Below are 12,680 nucleotides of genomic sequence, written 5' to 3'. Positions count from 1 at the left end.
AAAATCTAATGGATTCAAATCCGGAGAACGAGCAGGCTATGCAATAGGACCTCCACGACCAATCCATTTATTTGCAAAGTGTTGATTTAAAATGCGGTATGCGGTTTATGCATGATGGAGCTCCGCCGCATTTTAGCCGAGTGGCTAGGCAATTTTTTAGGCATATATATATATATATATCAAATTTCCTATTCCCCTACGTAATTGCACAAATAGTTCGCGAACTGATAGGAACAATTCCCTGTGTTGAATAAAATAACAAATATTGTAAATAAAGTAATTGAAGCGAAAGTGATTATTTGACGAATTGACAGGAATCTCAAAATCTCAAGTATCGGTCTCGAGTTTCGAATAAAATGTGCTTACTCGGAAGAATCATGACACCGTCGGCGTAAATACACGTTATTATTAACGGACCAGGGCCGAGAGCACAATAGCGTTTGGAACGATCTGAAACATAGACACGGTTGTGAACGGCTGTCGCAACAACTCGAGTGTTTTCCTAGGTTCTCTAAATACAGGCCATAGTGGAGGCTTCACTTGGTGAATCGCGTCAACGGAGATAGCCAAAGTGGAGAATAACAATTCCCGTGGACCTCCGTGAGTTTCACGTTTGATCATTCGAACCGCAGGTTCGGAGATCGCACGATCACGCTGAGGAGAACAGATTAAAATAATAGCATCGCTGTGGCAGATGAATAGCGATGGAACGCTATTTACGTGTTTGTTTATTATAGAAATGATGGACATTGGAAGTTCATGGGGATCATTCTTTGATAGAACTGTCATATCTATTTAACATAGCGGGATGTTAATTAATTCGAGTAAACTAATCTGTAATTATTTCAAATAACTAATCCGTACTTACAATTACTTTTGAATAAAGTAAATTTATGAAAAATAAAAATAAATAAAACTAAAAAAATAAAAATAAATTATTTTAATTACGAATGTAATTGTCCAACTACTAACTACATTTCGACGATATTAATGCTGTCGATAAAAATATATTAGAATCGACATTGTGGGAAAGATGCAAGGGGTTTGGGAAAAAATGTCACGGTTCTTTCTCCGATAGACAATCAGGAATACAAGATCAAAGCTGCTGCCACCTTTATGGTTAACGTCCAAATGTCGCCAACGTCATCGAAGTTTCGAATGAATATTTCAGGGTAACCGCTGTCGATGGGATCCCGTTGATGCTGGCAACCCTCCTCGTGTTGTTCCCGCAAAGAGCATTTGTGTAATCTATCAGTACGACCGGGACTTTCAGGGATGAAACCCTTTTGTCGCTCGTGCGAGGTGCTTAAGCGGTTGGTTAAGTTAGAAATGGGGTGCCGTCGTCACACACGTAAAATCACGCTCACGTTTTCTTTTCGAAGAGACGCGAATTATTATCTCGCGTGATTTACCATTGATTTATTCGTTTTCAATCCATCGCAGCAACAACGAGAGATGAAGCTAATTTCATAAATGATTTATTTCTGCGATGAAAAGAGATAAAGTGGATAATTTAAAATTTTTAGAAAATTTCACTTTAATTTCTCTTTATTTTTATAGTGTAAATCTAGCTTCTATTGCTGGAAATAAAATCACCCAGTACAAGCCAAATGTATAATTTATTGATTTAAAATTCTAAAAAACATAAAGGTATTTTTCCGATATTTTATTTAATAAAAAATATTCCCTGTCCTTTTGCAGCGTTCCCGACATCATTACCGATAACCCAGTGTTGAACCGCACAAATCCACCAGCCGTTTAATCATCGATACTTCAGTGCATTATACCTAATACTTCAATCTCGTGTTCTATTACAAAGAATAGCAGCGCGGTTTGGCTGCACCCCGCGATACATCCGTTTGTACATGTACATATTTAACGTTACGTCGCGACTCGCCAACGAGGACCCCTTTCAGTTTCCATTATGGAGAACGATTAACAAAACCGGGGGATCCCCTTTGTTGTCGACTTCGGCCACGGAGACGACCGCCACGCCACGCGACAGCTGCCCGATAATATCGATGTCCTTCGATCTTGATATCCCGACGCCAGCTACAAATTATTATTCCTTATTGTCATATTGATTCCTTTGTTCGTTATACCTTCTCGAGCCTTGGACAGCAAGTAGGCAGGTACTTGTACATTAACTTGGCTCTTTCTCCGAAACTTTTTTTATACGATTTCTCTTTCTTTCCTCCTTCCTTCAAGAATTTTTGTGATTTCTCTTTCTCCTTCTTTCCGAATTTCGTAGAAGAACTTTTATATCGAAGGATATAATCCATTAAATTAAGCTAGGAAATTTTCATCGAATATAATTTACGGAATAGAATTCTTAGGTAAATTTTTAAATATTATTTTTGAGTAAAATAATCAAATAAAAATAAACAATCTCTAACCGCGGGCAGTTTGCAAAGGATACGATCGAAGGAGCAGCTGTAAAAATGAAGTTACAATGGGAGAAATTCGTGAAAAACAGTTGTCATATGATGGCTGCCGGTAAGGTGCTTATGCTCTTCAGGTTGATGTTTCGTACAAAAGTGTAGAGGGGCAGGTAGACTTTACGTAGAAGCGGATTGGATTAGGATTTGGCAGAAAGGGTGGCAGAGGAGGTCGAACCCAATTTGCATGCCATAAACCACGTCGGCTCGTGAGATTCAATTTGAAAAAGAGTAGCGAAAAGCCTGGTCCGTGGCACGTACACGCATACACCAAGCTCAGCCCTCCTCAGACGTCCTCCTCTGCGTTACAGCGAAATTTTCTATTTTTTCAATGATCCTAATTACATTTTAAAATTATTTCCTTCAGGTGTCAAATTACTATTAATCTTGCAACACGTATTCTTCTTTCGTCGTTTGAAAAGAAAATTACATCAAACAATTATGAAATTAAGCACGAGCTTTTAAAATGAAAGTCGTTAGGTCAGAGAATTTTTAAAACTTGCTCGTCTGATCACGCCTGAATTAATTGGAGCATTCAAAAAATACCGGCGATTATTTGCAAAGACAAGTGAAAGGAGCAGGAGCGGGAACGTGCTTATATCGTACAGATGTACGAACATGTGTTTCGCGGCGTTAAATACGCGGTAACACTCGATAGATTTATTCAGTCTGTCACTGGATCCCGCGGCGACATGAAACTCCACACTTATTTCTCGTGTTACACCCACGTACCGTTGGGTAATCATCGTATAATAGCCGAATAATCATTTCTACGAGAAGGGTCGCCTCGGATGAACGGCTAGTCGGATAAATAAGAACCGGAGGCCCGGAGGCTAGGGGGCCAATATGGCCATCTTAAACGCGCAACCCCGTGTATCTAACCCCATTGAGATGTTTATTATTCACTTAGGATGCTCACGTGCTATTTGTTCCCTGCTGAGCTTTTGCCAAACTTACCCCTTCGTTGAGTAAACCAAGCTCTATCGAGTGAACAAGTGTCGCGCGAAAATGTTACGAATGTGTAGGAAACTCTTACTTTCACGTGTGTTGCGTGAAACATTTTGAAATTTCACGAGTGTCTCGAATAGGATGAGAATTTTTAGCCAAATTCGTCTCTTTACTACTCTCCCTCTCTCTCTCTCTCTCTTTCTCTGTTTTTGAGTATCTGAACAAACATTTAGTTAAAGAGTATCTGAACAAACAAAAAATTAAAAACCTGAGCAAAATTGCGGTGAACCTGAAAAATTAAAAACCTGAACAAAATTGCAACTTCAACAAGAAAAATAATTCACTTTGCAAAGTTACGTGTTTCTTGAATTTCTCTCATCCTGCTACAGACCAACAATCGATAGAAATCGTTAATAATTTCAAGCGATTAACAACTCTGCGGCTAATTTCACCGCAATTTTTACAACCACTATTATCACATTATCATATTATATTATACACGCAACTATAGTCAAACAATGAGGTACAAATTCGTAAGAAAACATTGCTGACAATAGTGTCTGTAAATAATTAACAATATGGAATACAATCGAGAACCATGTCCCTGGAGGATAGTGGACGATTGCGGAGGTGCCTTCACAATGGGTGCCATTTGTGGCACGCTTTTCCAAGTAACTCTCTCCCAAATGTAATAAATGTTTGCCACGAAACTACAAGTTTACTAATAATTAACGATAAACTTGAGGAAAACTAGATCCGTCCATGTATAAATCGTTGTGAACGATAGTGATACAGCTTCGTCGGTGAATTTCGCCAAGCCATTCTCTCTCAGCTCTTTTCCTTTTAAACACAGAGTGTTATCGGTTTCCGGAACGCGCCATCAGGATTCCAGCGACGTCTCCACGGAGGTCTAATGAACGTGAGAAACCGCGTTCCACAAATTTCTGGCAACTTTGCTGTCTGGGGCGGTCTTTTCTCCGCCATCGAGTGCACGTTGATCCATTGGCGTCACAAGGAGGATCCATGGAACTCTATATTGAGCGGAGCACTCACGGGAGGTGTTCTCGCCTCGAGAACCGGAATCACATCGATGATTGGAAGCGCCACTGTCGGCGGCATTTTCCTGGCTTTGGTCGAAGGTGAGTATTATTATCAAACCGCAGATAATTAAAGAAATATAGATTAGCTAGATAAATAGAAATTTGTCTCATCTGCACTGATTGTGAGTTGGATACTCTGTGTATTTCGTAGATCATTGGAACATGAAATTTCGCAAAAATGCGCCAACATCCGCTGTCTGATTGTAATCTTTATATCTGACGACAATCTGAATCTTTAAATGTTGATTAGTAGGTTGTTTGGAAAATTCGTAGCTTGAAAGATTAAACTTGGAATTCTCCAGCTTTCGTGAAAGATAAATTTAAGAAAATTAATATTTTTCTGAATACTAAAATATATAGAGAACTCTTTAAAAATTCATCTTTCTAGAATTACAAATTTCCCATTTTTTACTGCTTTTACTGCAGTTCTTTAGAAAAGTGAATTTCCACCATTCAGAAAAGAAATCTGAAATTTTCGAAATTTAGTTTCTTCACGAAAATTTCATAATTAATCTTTTTCTCGGTTTTCAATCGAAGGATTTGGAATAATAGCAACGAGACTTCACGCAGATTCTTTCGCTCAACACACACGCTTGTACGAAATGGAGAATCTTCCGGACCTCATTGAACTTCCGCCGAACGCAAGATTAGGCTTCAGCGGCGCGCCAATCAGCGATGTACCAATTCAGGCGAATAGTAATAACGTGGAGGTTGATGTGATTGCGGGTAGATGAAGAAGACTTTTTTTTCAGTTTTTGTACGTATTTTGTTTTCTAAGAGTGTTTTTTTAGAGCTGGTTTCGGGGTATAGCGATCAGTTTTTGTATCTACATTTTGTGAAAGAAATTCCTTGTAATCTTGGAAGCGTTCACAGTGGCGAGGAACGTTTGATTTGGGTTTTAATATGAGAAACTTTGTGATGAAGCGAAGAAAGGAGTTATGTGAGAAGCGATTTATGTACTTGTGATGTGAATATCTCGTTCTCTTTGTGGAATACGAGATATCTACCTATTTATTTGTAACTAGATTTTTATCTTAATTATTGAAAGAACTGTATATTTTATATAAATTATGTTGAACTGATGTATTTGAATATAATTTTGAATAAAAATTTATTCGTCTCAACGTGTAATAATCTTCAATGTTATTCACACAAATTATCAGGGGACTGCAGATTATTGCGAATTATTCTAATATGTAATCAATTGAGCAATTTTATAAACGTAAAAAAGTTCTAATATTACCGTTAACAACACCATTATACGAATTTGTCAAATCACTGTTTCAATTTTTTCCCACCCGGGAGAAACAAACCGGCATCATTCTTCCTGTCTTATATCTATGTACTCAATTAAAGAACGACCGTGGATTCCCAGATCGGCCACGATAATCCAATTGCGAATTATCCACGGCTCGAATAGAGAAGCTTTCACGCGCGTGCACCGACATATCTCGATCGTTATCCAGTCGAACACGCTACAATAACGATTGACGAATTTTCATATTGTTCGACGCTCGCCCCGTATAAATACCAACCCCTGGATCAAGCAACCCTCTTCGAACGCGTGAAAAATCGTTTAGAAGCGTACCAGTGATCTCGACTCGCTTCGAGTACCTTTAAAATGAAAGTGGTTAACAAACTGCGAATATTTGTGCGTTTGTAGAAAATTTAAATATGTAAAAAAAGCGAACAAAGTTTCTATGTAAATTCTACTTACTAAAATTTAAATGTGTAAACGTCCATGATTATTTTTACTGATTAATATATCGCTGAATTTTGTTGTAACAATTCAAAAATCATATAAACTATAATTTTTGTAGCATCCAGAGTAGATTATTATTTATAATTTTCAATGCACAAAGTGAATCCATATTTAATATGTTCTAAGGAGTCAAAAATAAAAATATTAATCTTCTAAAAATGGGTAATTTTATGAAATTGTTAAGTTAAGTTCAGAACTTGTAAACCTGTAAACACAAGCTGGATCATTTCCGCTTCTCATCCAACTGCATAATTAACATTCAACGTCTTTCGACAAAAGAAGAAATTATTTCCACTGAAATTCTGAAGACAAATTTCAAAAGGTAACGACCACAAGTGCTTCCTGACAATTGCTTCAAACTTCAGCTTGGCTTCTGAAGATGAAAGAAATTGAGAAATCGTTATCGATCACAAAAAAAAATCTTTTCCGAGGATACAGAGTGTTTCAGGTAGGTTGGTAAAAGGTTGGTTAGCAGCGAGATCGCGTACGGGACCCTTTTCAACTGAAATTTTTCAGCAAAACGGCCGGCTGACTATGCTGACTCAATCAAGAAAGGGTTGGAAGGATCGGCTGAGCCTCTGGTAATCCACAGCTTACACGGGCTTGAGTGTAAATATTGATTCCAATCTGGTGTCGGCGACAATGGGGCTGCAAGAGGCAGGACAGTTCATGATGGTCGAAGCGCGAGCCGCTGTCAAAACAGTCATTATCACCTTGCAATAAACGATCTGCTCCTCTTCTAGCTTATCTGAAGGATCTGTGTTCGTTTACTTGACGAAGAAGAGATACCTACGATAACTTGGAAAAGAATTACAGAGGAACATGTCTAGTTCTTCAAGTGTTTTCTTTCTTTGAGAACAGACTACAATTTTACAGCTCCTAGAATGCAATTTAAAGAATAGAAACTTTGTAGAAAATTGTTGACAATATACTTTGGATATTTTGTATATTTCTTGGTATATTGTGCATTGCGTACCATTTCATGCCTTGATATTTCTTGAATTAATTTTAATAATTGTCTGACTGTGAATTCTAATGTAAACTTGCACTTGTGAGAATGTAATTTTTATAAAGATCTGAAGAATGTTTACTGAATGTTAAAGTAAAGAAGTACTTTCTAAATTTAAAGTGTAAAAGTTCTCTACATTCTTATTAATACATAATAGCTGCACAAAATCCCTATGACAAACCTATAAGATTGCATATACACCCACGTTTAGTAATTAGTATAATTATAAAAAACTTTAATTCAATCTGATACACTCAAAACACTTTTTTATAGGTTACTGTTGCAAGAATATTCCAATGACCAATTTATATTGCCAATAATTTACCACTAACTCAAAAAGTTAAATATTACGTTCCTAACATCACTGTAATTAGGAATATTTTGAAAATTTATTAATTAATCCTCCTAATTAGTTTTTTTTGCAAATAAAAATTTCATTGATTTATGGAAACAAAAATGCTAGCGCCATGTAGCGGTAGAAAGGTGGAACTAAAATCTGTTGCTGTCCCTCTCTAATACTATTGCCCTCCTTGTTTATCCAACGTATATTNGTAAAATGCAGAAATAAGTATTTTTAGAAATAATTAGTACCACTGAGCTGCCGCTAGATGGCGCCACCATGTCCATTTTGTGACAGTTCGTACAAATTACGAAAAAAACCTAATTTAGAGGAATAATTTGCGAACTTTTTTATGTGCCTCCTTAAAATTAGGCTCCCCGCTTTCTTTCTATGTGTGTTTTGTCCTAGAGAAACGTGTGTGTAAAAAGCTGAATTATTTTTTCAATAGATCGAAGACTGTCCTTGTCGCACACTGTTGCTTTCCTTGTCTAACGTCATTAGACAAGGAAAGCACTAGCGTGCGACAAGGACAGACATATAGGCGCGATAGACAAGGAGAGCAACAGCGTGAGACAAGGACAGACATATACGCGCGGTAAACAAAGAGGGCAACAGTGTGCGACAAGGACAGAAATATACGTTGGATAAACAAGGAGGGCAATAGTATTAGAGAGGGACAGCAACAGATTTTAGTTCCACCTTTCTACCGCTACGTGGCGCTAGCATTTGAATGTCCATAAATCGCGCGAATTTTTCAATTACAAAAAAAACTTATTTAAAGGATTAATTATTAAACTTTTATAGTTATATTTTTCAAATTAGATTCTCAGCTTTGTTATTGCGTTCTAAATATTTGTATAAAGAATTATAAATATTTTTTTTTCAATAAATCAAAATAATATGAAATGGTGGAGTAATTATATGGCAAAATTATTGTTAATGCAAAATGCTGTGTATTTCTGTGACATTATTGAATAAAGCAACTCTTTTACAGGAAATTCATTCGTTTTAACAATCATTCTTTCTTTTATCCCGTTCAATCTGTTACATGATCTTGAGTGAGTATTAATCACACAATGCTGTGGTTCCTTGAATTAACATACTGACAGCAAAAATTAAAGACTATTTTGCTAAACTGATACTGATATAATGACATAATATAATAACATTAACAAATTCATAGGTAATAACTAAATTAATAAATAATGAAATAAAGATAATAACTTATAAAATAAATTATGAAATATAGATAATAATTAAATTAATTAATAATGAAATAAAACTTAATAATAATAAAATAATAAATTAATAAATAATAACAAGTTAACAAATTAGTATAAAGGTACGAAATGTAGGAAAAAGGAGAGAAGAGGTTCCTAATTTCGTCCAAAGCTAAATAAACATATGTCGTTGTACAGAATGTACTCATAATGAATTTACAAAAATGAGCTATTTTATAATTAACTAAAACTAGACGCACGTAGATTAATATTAACACTAGACCCAACATTAAATCAATTAATGTTACGCATCCCACGATGTCCCATGGAACTCTCTGGGGGTCTAATAGTTTACTTATTTTCTAAGAATACTTGCAGTCCACCCTAAAAGAATTTTGGATAATTTAGGCTGAACTATAAGTTCATAGTTCACGTAGTTCTTTGCTTGGTATCCTTTTTCAAATAGTAATATTCGAAAAAATCGAAATTTGGTTCGCTTTCCAAATAGTAATAGTAAATACTCCGAGATATTGATATTTGAAAAATATTAATACCAATTACCAAGACCCACCACGAGGAGGTGACTACGCACGGGTCCCATTATAGTATATCATATATATCGGTACTGTTGTATATATTAAAGTAGTAAAAGACAAAATTATATTCTCAATTAGAAATTCGAAGAAAATTATTTGAAACATTATTAATAGTAACATTAATATACCAAATAGTTGTTAGTCGAACACTATATATACATGGTGGCCTATGTATTTTTAAATTTTCCACAAGTGCAGAAAAATCCGCAGTCTAATTATTATTCATTCTATAAATTACACTTTCGTCGATAAGATACCTTTTTCCCTTCGGTTGCCACCAAATTCACAATCGATCACTAAGTTCTCTCGTGTTAGCAATAAATTAAATAACTAAAATTGCAAGCTTCATTAGCGCTTTAAACGACAAAGTATCATATAATAAAATACAGTCAGCGATCAATTTAAAAATTTCTGCAGTACAAAATTTTTGCAAAAATTGACATTTAATAATCAGACGTGCGGTATTTGTAAAAAAAAAGACTCACGATGAAATAAAATTTCTCTAATACACCAAGAATTTCATCGAATCCAACAAAAGAGTATTAACAAAATATTCAAATAAACTGAATAGAAAATATTCAAATCTACGATGCATATGTATCGTATAGAAGAAAGTAACAAGTTCCATTGACAGGCGTATTTATTCGATATTTCCCCGAGAATTTGTGGAAATGAACGCATAATAAAGCCATTATTGAGACGTTTATGAGTGCGTCTCACCTCGACGCGTTTTCGAGGCGAGGACGAAAATGGATCGAACAAAAGCTTGGCTCGATCTCTTTATAGTTATGCCGGGACACGTGCCACACATAATTTACCACCAATAGTTGTATTCTATTGTAGACGTACCTATTATAGCCATTATAGCAACCACGAACAAACCCTCGTAATGGTAAATACCTTGGCCAGTTGCGGCTAACTATTTTCTCAAATTTTCGTGGTACAATTATGGCGGAATTCAATGATATTAAATTGCAGACAGTACGTTTATTTTTCTAATCAAAATTTATTTATTTTGCATTCGAAACACAAAACTGTTCAACTACCTACTTGTTAAATTTTTCTTTCTTTCAATTTACTTGCTTCGAACGCTCTGTCAGATCATTTTTATTTCAAATAACGTCTGTCATTCCCTTTGGATCATGTGAGAAACTTATATCATTCTTAATGAGCTTCTGTTGCAATTCTCAAGTATTCGAAACGTATGTACCTATAATTCTATTTTCCATAGAACTTGCTCCTTAGTAAAGTATATAAGTGAACTTGTTCGTTAGCAAAAAGTATATAAGTGAATAAATTCTTCAACAATTGCATTAGTTATTCCTCTACTAATTACGCAGAGGGAAGGAATTATATTTGCAGTGATTCGCTCTGTTGGACGATTGATTCACACGCGTGGAAAACGTTTAAAACGAGATCAGAAGTTTGTTTACGACCGTTTGAGTGGCGAGCTCTCTTGAGGTTCAAGTGTTCATAGGGTGGAAAGGGTCATCGTGTATTTTGCCACGTTGTAAGGGGTTGCGAAAGGAACAGGGTTTGTTGGCACAGTTAACACTTAACCGAGGGTTGCTTCCCAGTTCTCCTATTACGCACCTCTCCGAATTGGACATTTTCAAATTATACAATTATATGTACAGCCTAACTGCGATTAGTAAACTGTTTAAATAAATCTAGCGATAAATAATTTAGTCACATTACTTATTTAATTGGTTATTAAAAATATCATAGGCACACGAATTCTTATTTAAGAAATAAAACCTAGATGGTAAATTGTATGAATGTAACGAGTGTTGCATTTGAAATTTCGCATAAACGCAGTCTAATCGTAAGCTATTATTGATTCAAAAAATATTTTTAAAAAAAATCTAAAGCAACGAAGTATCATCTCTCGTAAACCCTAATCACTCGATGCAATCTTACCGCGGGAGAAAGAGAGAGAAAATTCGCGATTCGTGGAAACGGAGGAATAATCGTGAATCGATTTGGGAGGAGGAAGAGTGCTGACCACGACGATACCTTATACGATTGCTTCGGAATTGTTTCAGATTGCTATTCGAGTAGCAAACACGTTCGATTCAGACAAGCAGGTTTGGCTTTCAAGCTCCGAAGGGTAGTTTCGTTGGGAAGGAACGGAAGGGGGGTTATAATCTGTATTATCCGTGGACTATTAGTGTCGAGAGGATCGAGGGTGCGCGGATTACACTTATTACGGTAGATACGTCGAGTAACATTATGCGTAACGCTTTGCGCGCAGCGAACTCCTCCGCTGTCTCTCCCCTTTAATTAAAATCTCGCTTTCCTCTTCAAGACGTTTTCTCTCTATTTGTAGATTTGTTTCACCTACTGAATATAAAGAGGTCGCTGTGTTTTAAATATTTTAAAATACCAAAGTACCAGAGCTGTACTAATTTATATTTTTCGTAAACATTTTTAATAAATCTCTACGTAGGTTAGTCGTCAATTCCGATAAAATCATTTAAAAGCAATTTATGTGTCTCTTTTTCTCATGTTCAACGTTCAACGATTACGAGCCAAGCGAAAGTGAAAGTGAAAGTCAAAAAGAATCAAAATAAAAGCCAGGGATTTCGTGGATAAATCGATAAATCGGCGGTAATAGGATCCTTCAGGGGCGTGACAGGGGCACCCTTGCTTCTCCTCGTAGTCGCGCAACAACTGTTGGCCTATTAGACTAATTGACTGTACAGTATGCCAGCGTGCCCGCAGCGATACTTGCACGGTTACGCGGCTGAAATGGGTGTCTCCAACCCTGTCGACGTTTCCCATATGTAACCAGACGTCTCGTCTCGGCCAACGAAAACCTGCGCGTCTCGTCGCGTCGCGGCAACCCTCGTTGAGAAATTACCTACGCATCGTCGCCTCCGAACAAACCATCCTGAAATCGAAACTCGTTATGCTAATGCCGCACTGCGAGCAAACTACTGCCGAAATAAAATCGTGGACAACTTAAAATAGTGTTCAACTACTTCTTTTTTCTTCTTTTTTTTTTTTTTTTTTTAAGAATTTAGAACATTCGGATTTCAAAGAATTTGAACAATATAATTGTAACAAGAGGAAAATCTAGAGATAAAAATTATTAATTTCTTGATTCATTATTCAGTTTAGCATTTTCGTTTATATACTACTGTATTATTTAACTAATTATTAATTAATAACTATCAAGAAAGAAAACGAGAAAATTTCCAAGAGATCAATGACGTTATCGATCACATGCTCCTTTAAAAATCGAAGTTAAAGCAAGACTCTCAA

The 12,680-nt window shown here is 36.1% G+C and overlaps 1 protein-coding gene and 1 long non-coding RNA gene across 4 annotated transcripts in view; one reads left to right on the top strand and one right to left on the bottom strand.

Moving 5' to 3' along the window:
- Positions 1-5,564, top strand: part of LOC122533005 (mitochondrial import inner membrane translocase subunit Tim17-B-like) — a 55,584-nt gene extending 50,020 nt beyond the window's left edge. Inside the window, exons 1-3 of one of the 2 annotated variants that reach the window (XM_043662287.1) lie at positions 3,909-4,057; positions 4,240-4,525; positions 5,024-5,564. In XM_043662287.1, the coding sequence (XP_043518222.1) occupies positions 3,965-4,057; positions 4,240-4,525; positions 5,024-5,220 (576 nt within the window). In that variant the 5' untranslated portion in view covers positions 3,909-3,964 and the 3' untranslated portion in view covers positions 5,221-5,564. Of the gene's footprint in view, positions 1-3,908; positions 4,058-4,239; positions 4,526-5,023 lie in introns of those variants that run through there. The other variant, XM_043662286.1, reaches the window with a different exon arrangement.
- LOC122533007 lies at positions 5,544-7,787 on the bottom strand. Of its 2 annotated transcripts, XR_006307633.1 has the most exons (4): positions 6,962-7,787; positions 6,454-6,896; positions 6,204-6,369; positions 5,544-6,100 (listed from the first exon to the last, which is right to left on the bottom strand). It is a non-coding gene; the product is annotated as an uncharacterized LOC122533007 (long non-coding RNA). The 2 variants fall into 2 exon arrangements; XR_006307632.1 differs by having other exon boundaries at positions 6,454-7,787.
- Between the last annotated feature and the right edge of the window lie 4,893 nt (positions 7,788-12,680).

This window comes from Frieseomelitta varia, unplaced genomic scaffold, assembly GCF_011392965.1.
Source record: "Frieseomelitta varia isolate USP_RPSP 00005682 unplaced genomic scaffold, Fvar_1.2 scaffold_488, whole genome shotgun sequence".
In the NCBI taxonomy this organism is placed as follows: Eukaryota; Metazoa; Arthropoda; class Insecta; order Hymenoptera; family Apidae; genus Frieseomelitta; species Frieseomelitta varia.
The sequence above is the reverse complement of the archived record's forward strand: the minus strand, read 5'-3'. Positions and strand labels throughout refer to the sequence as shown.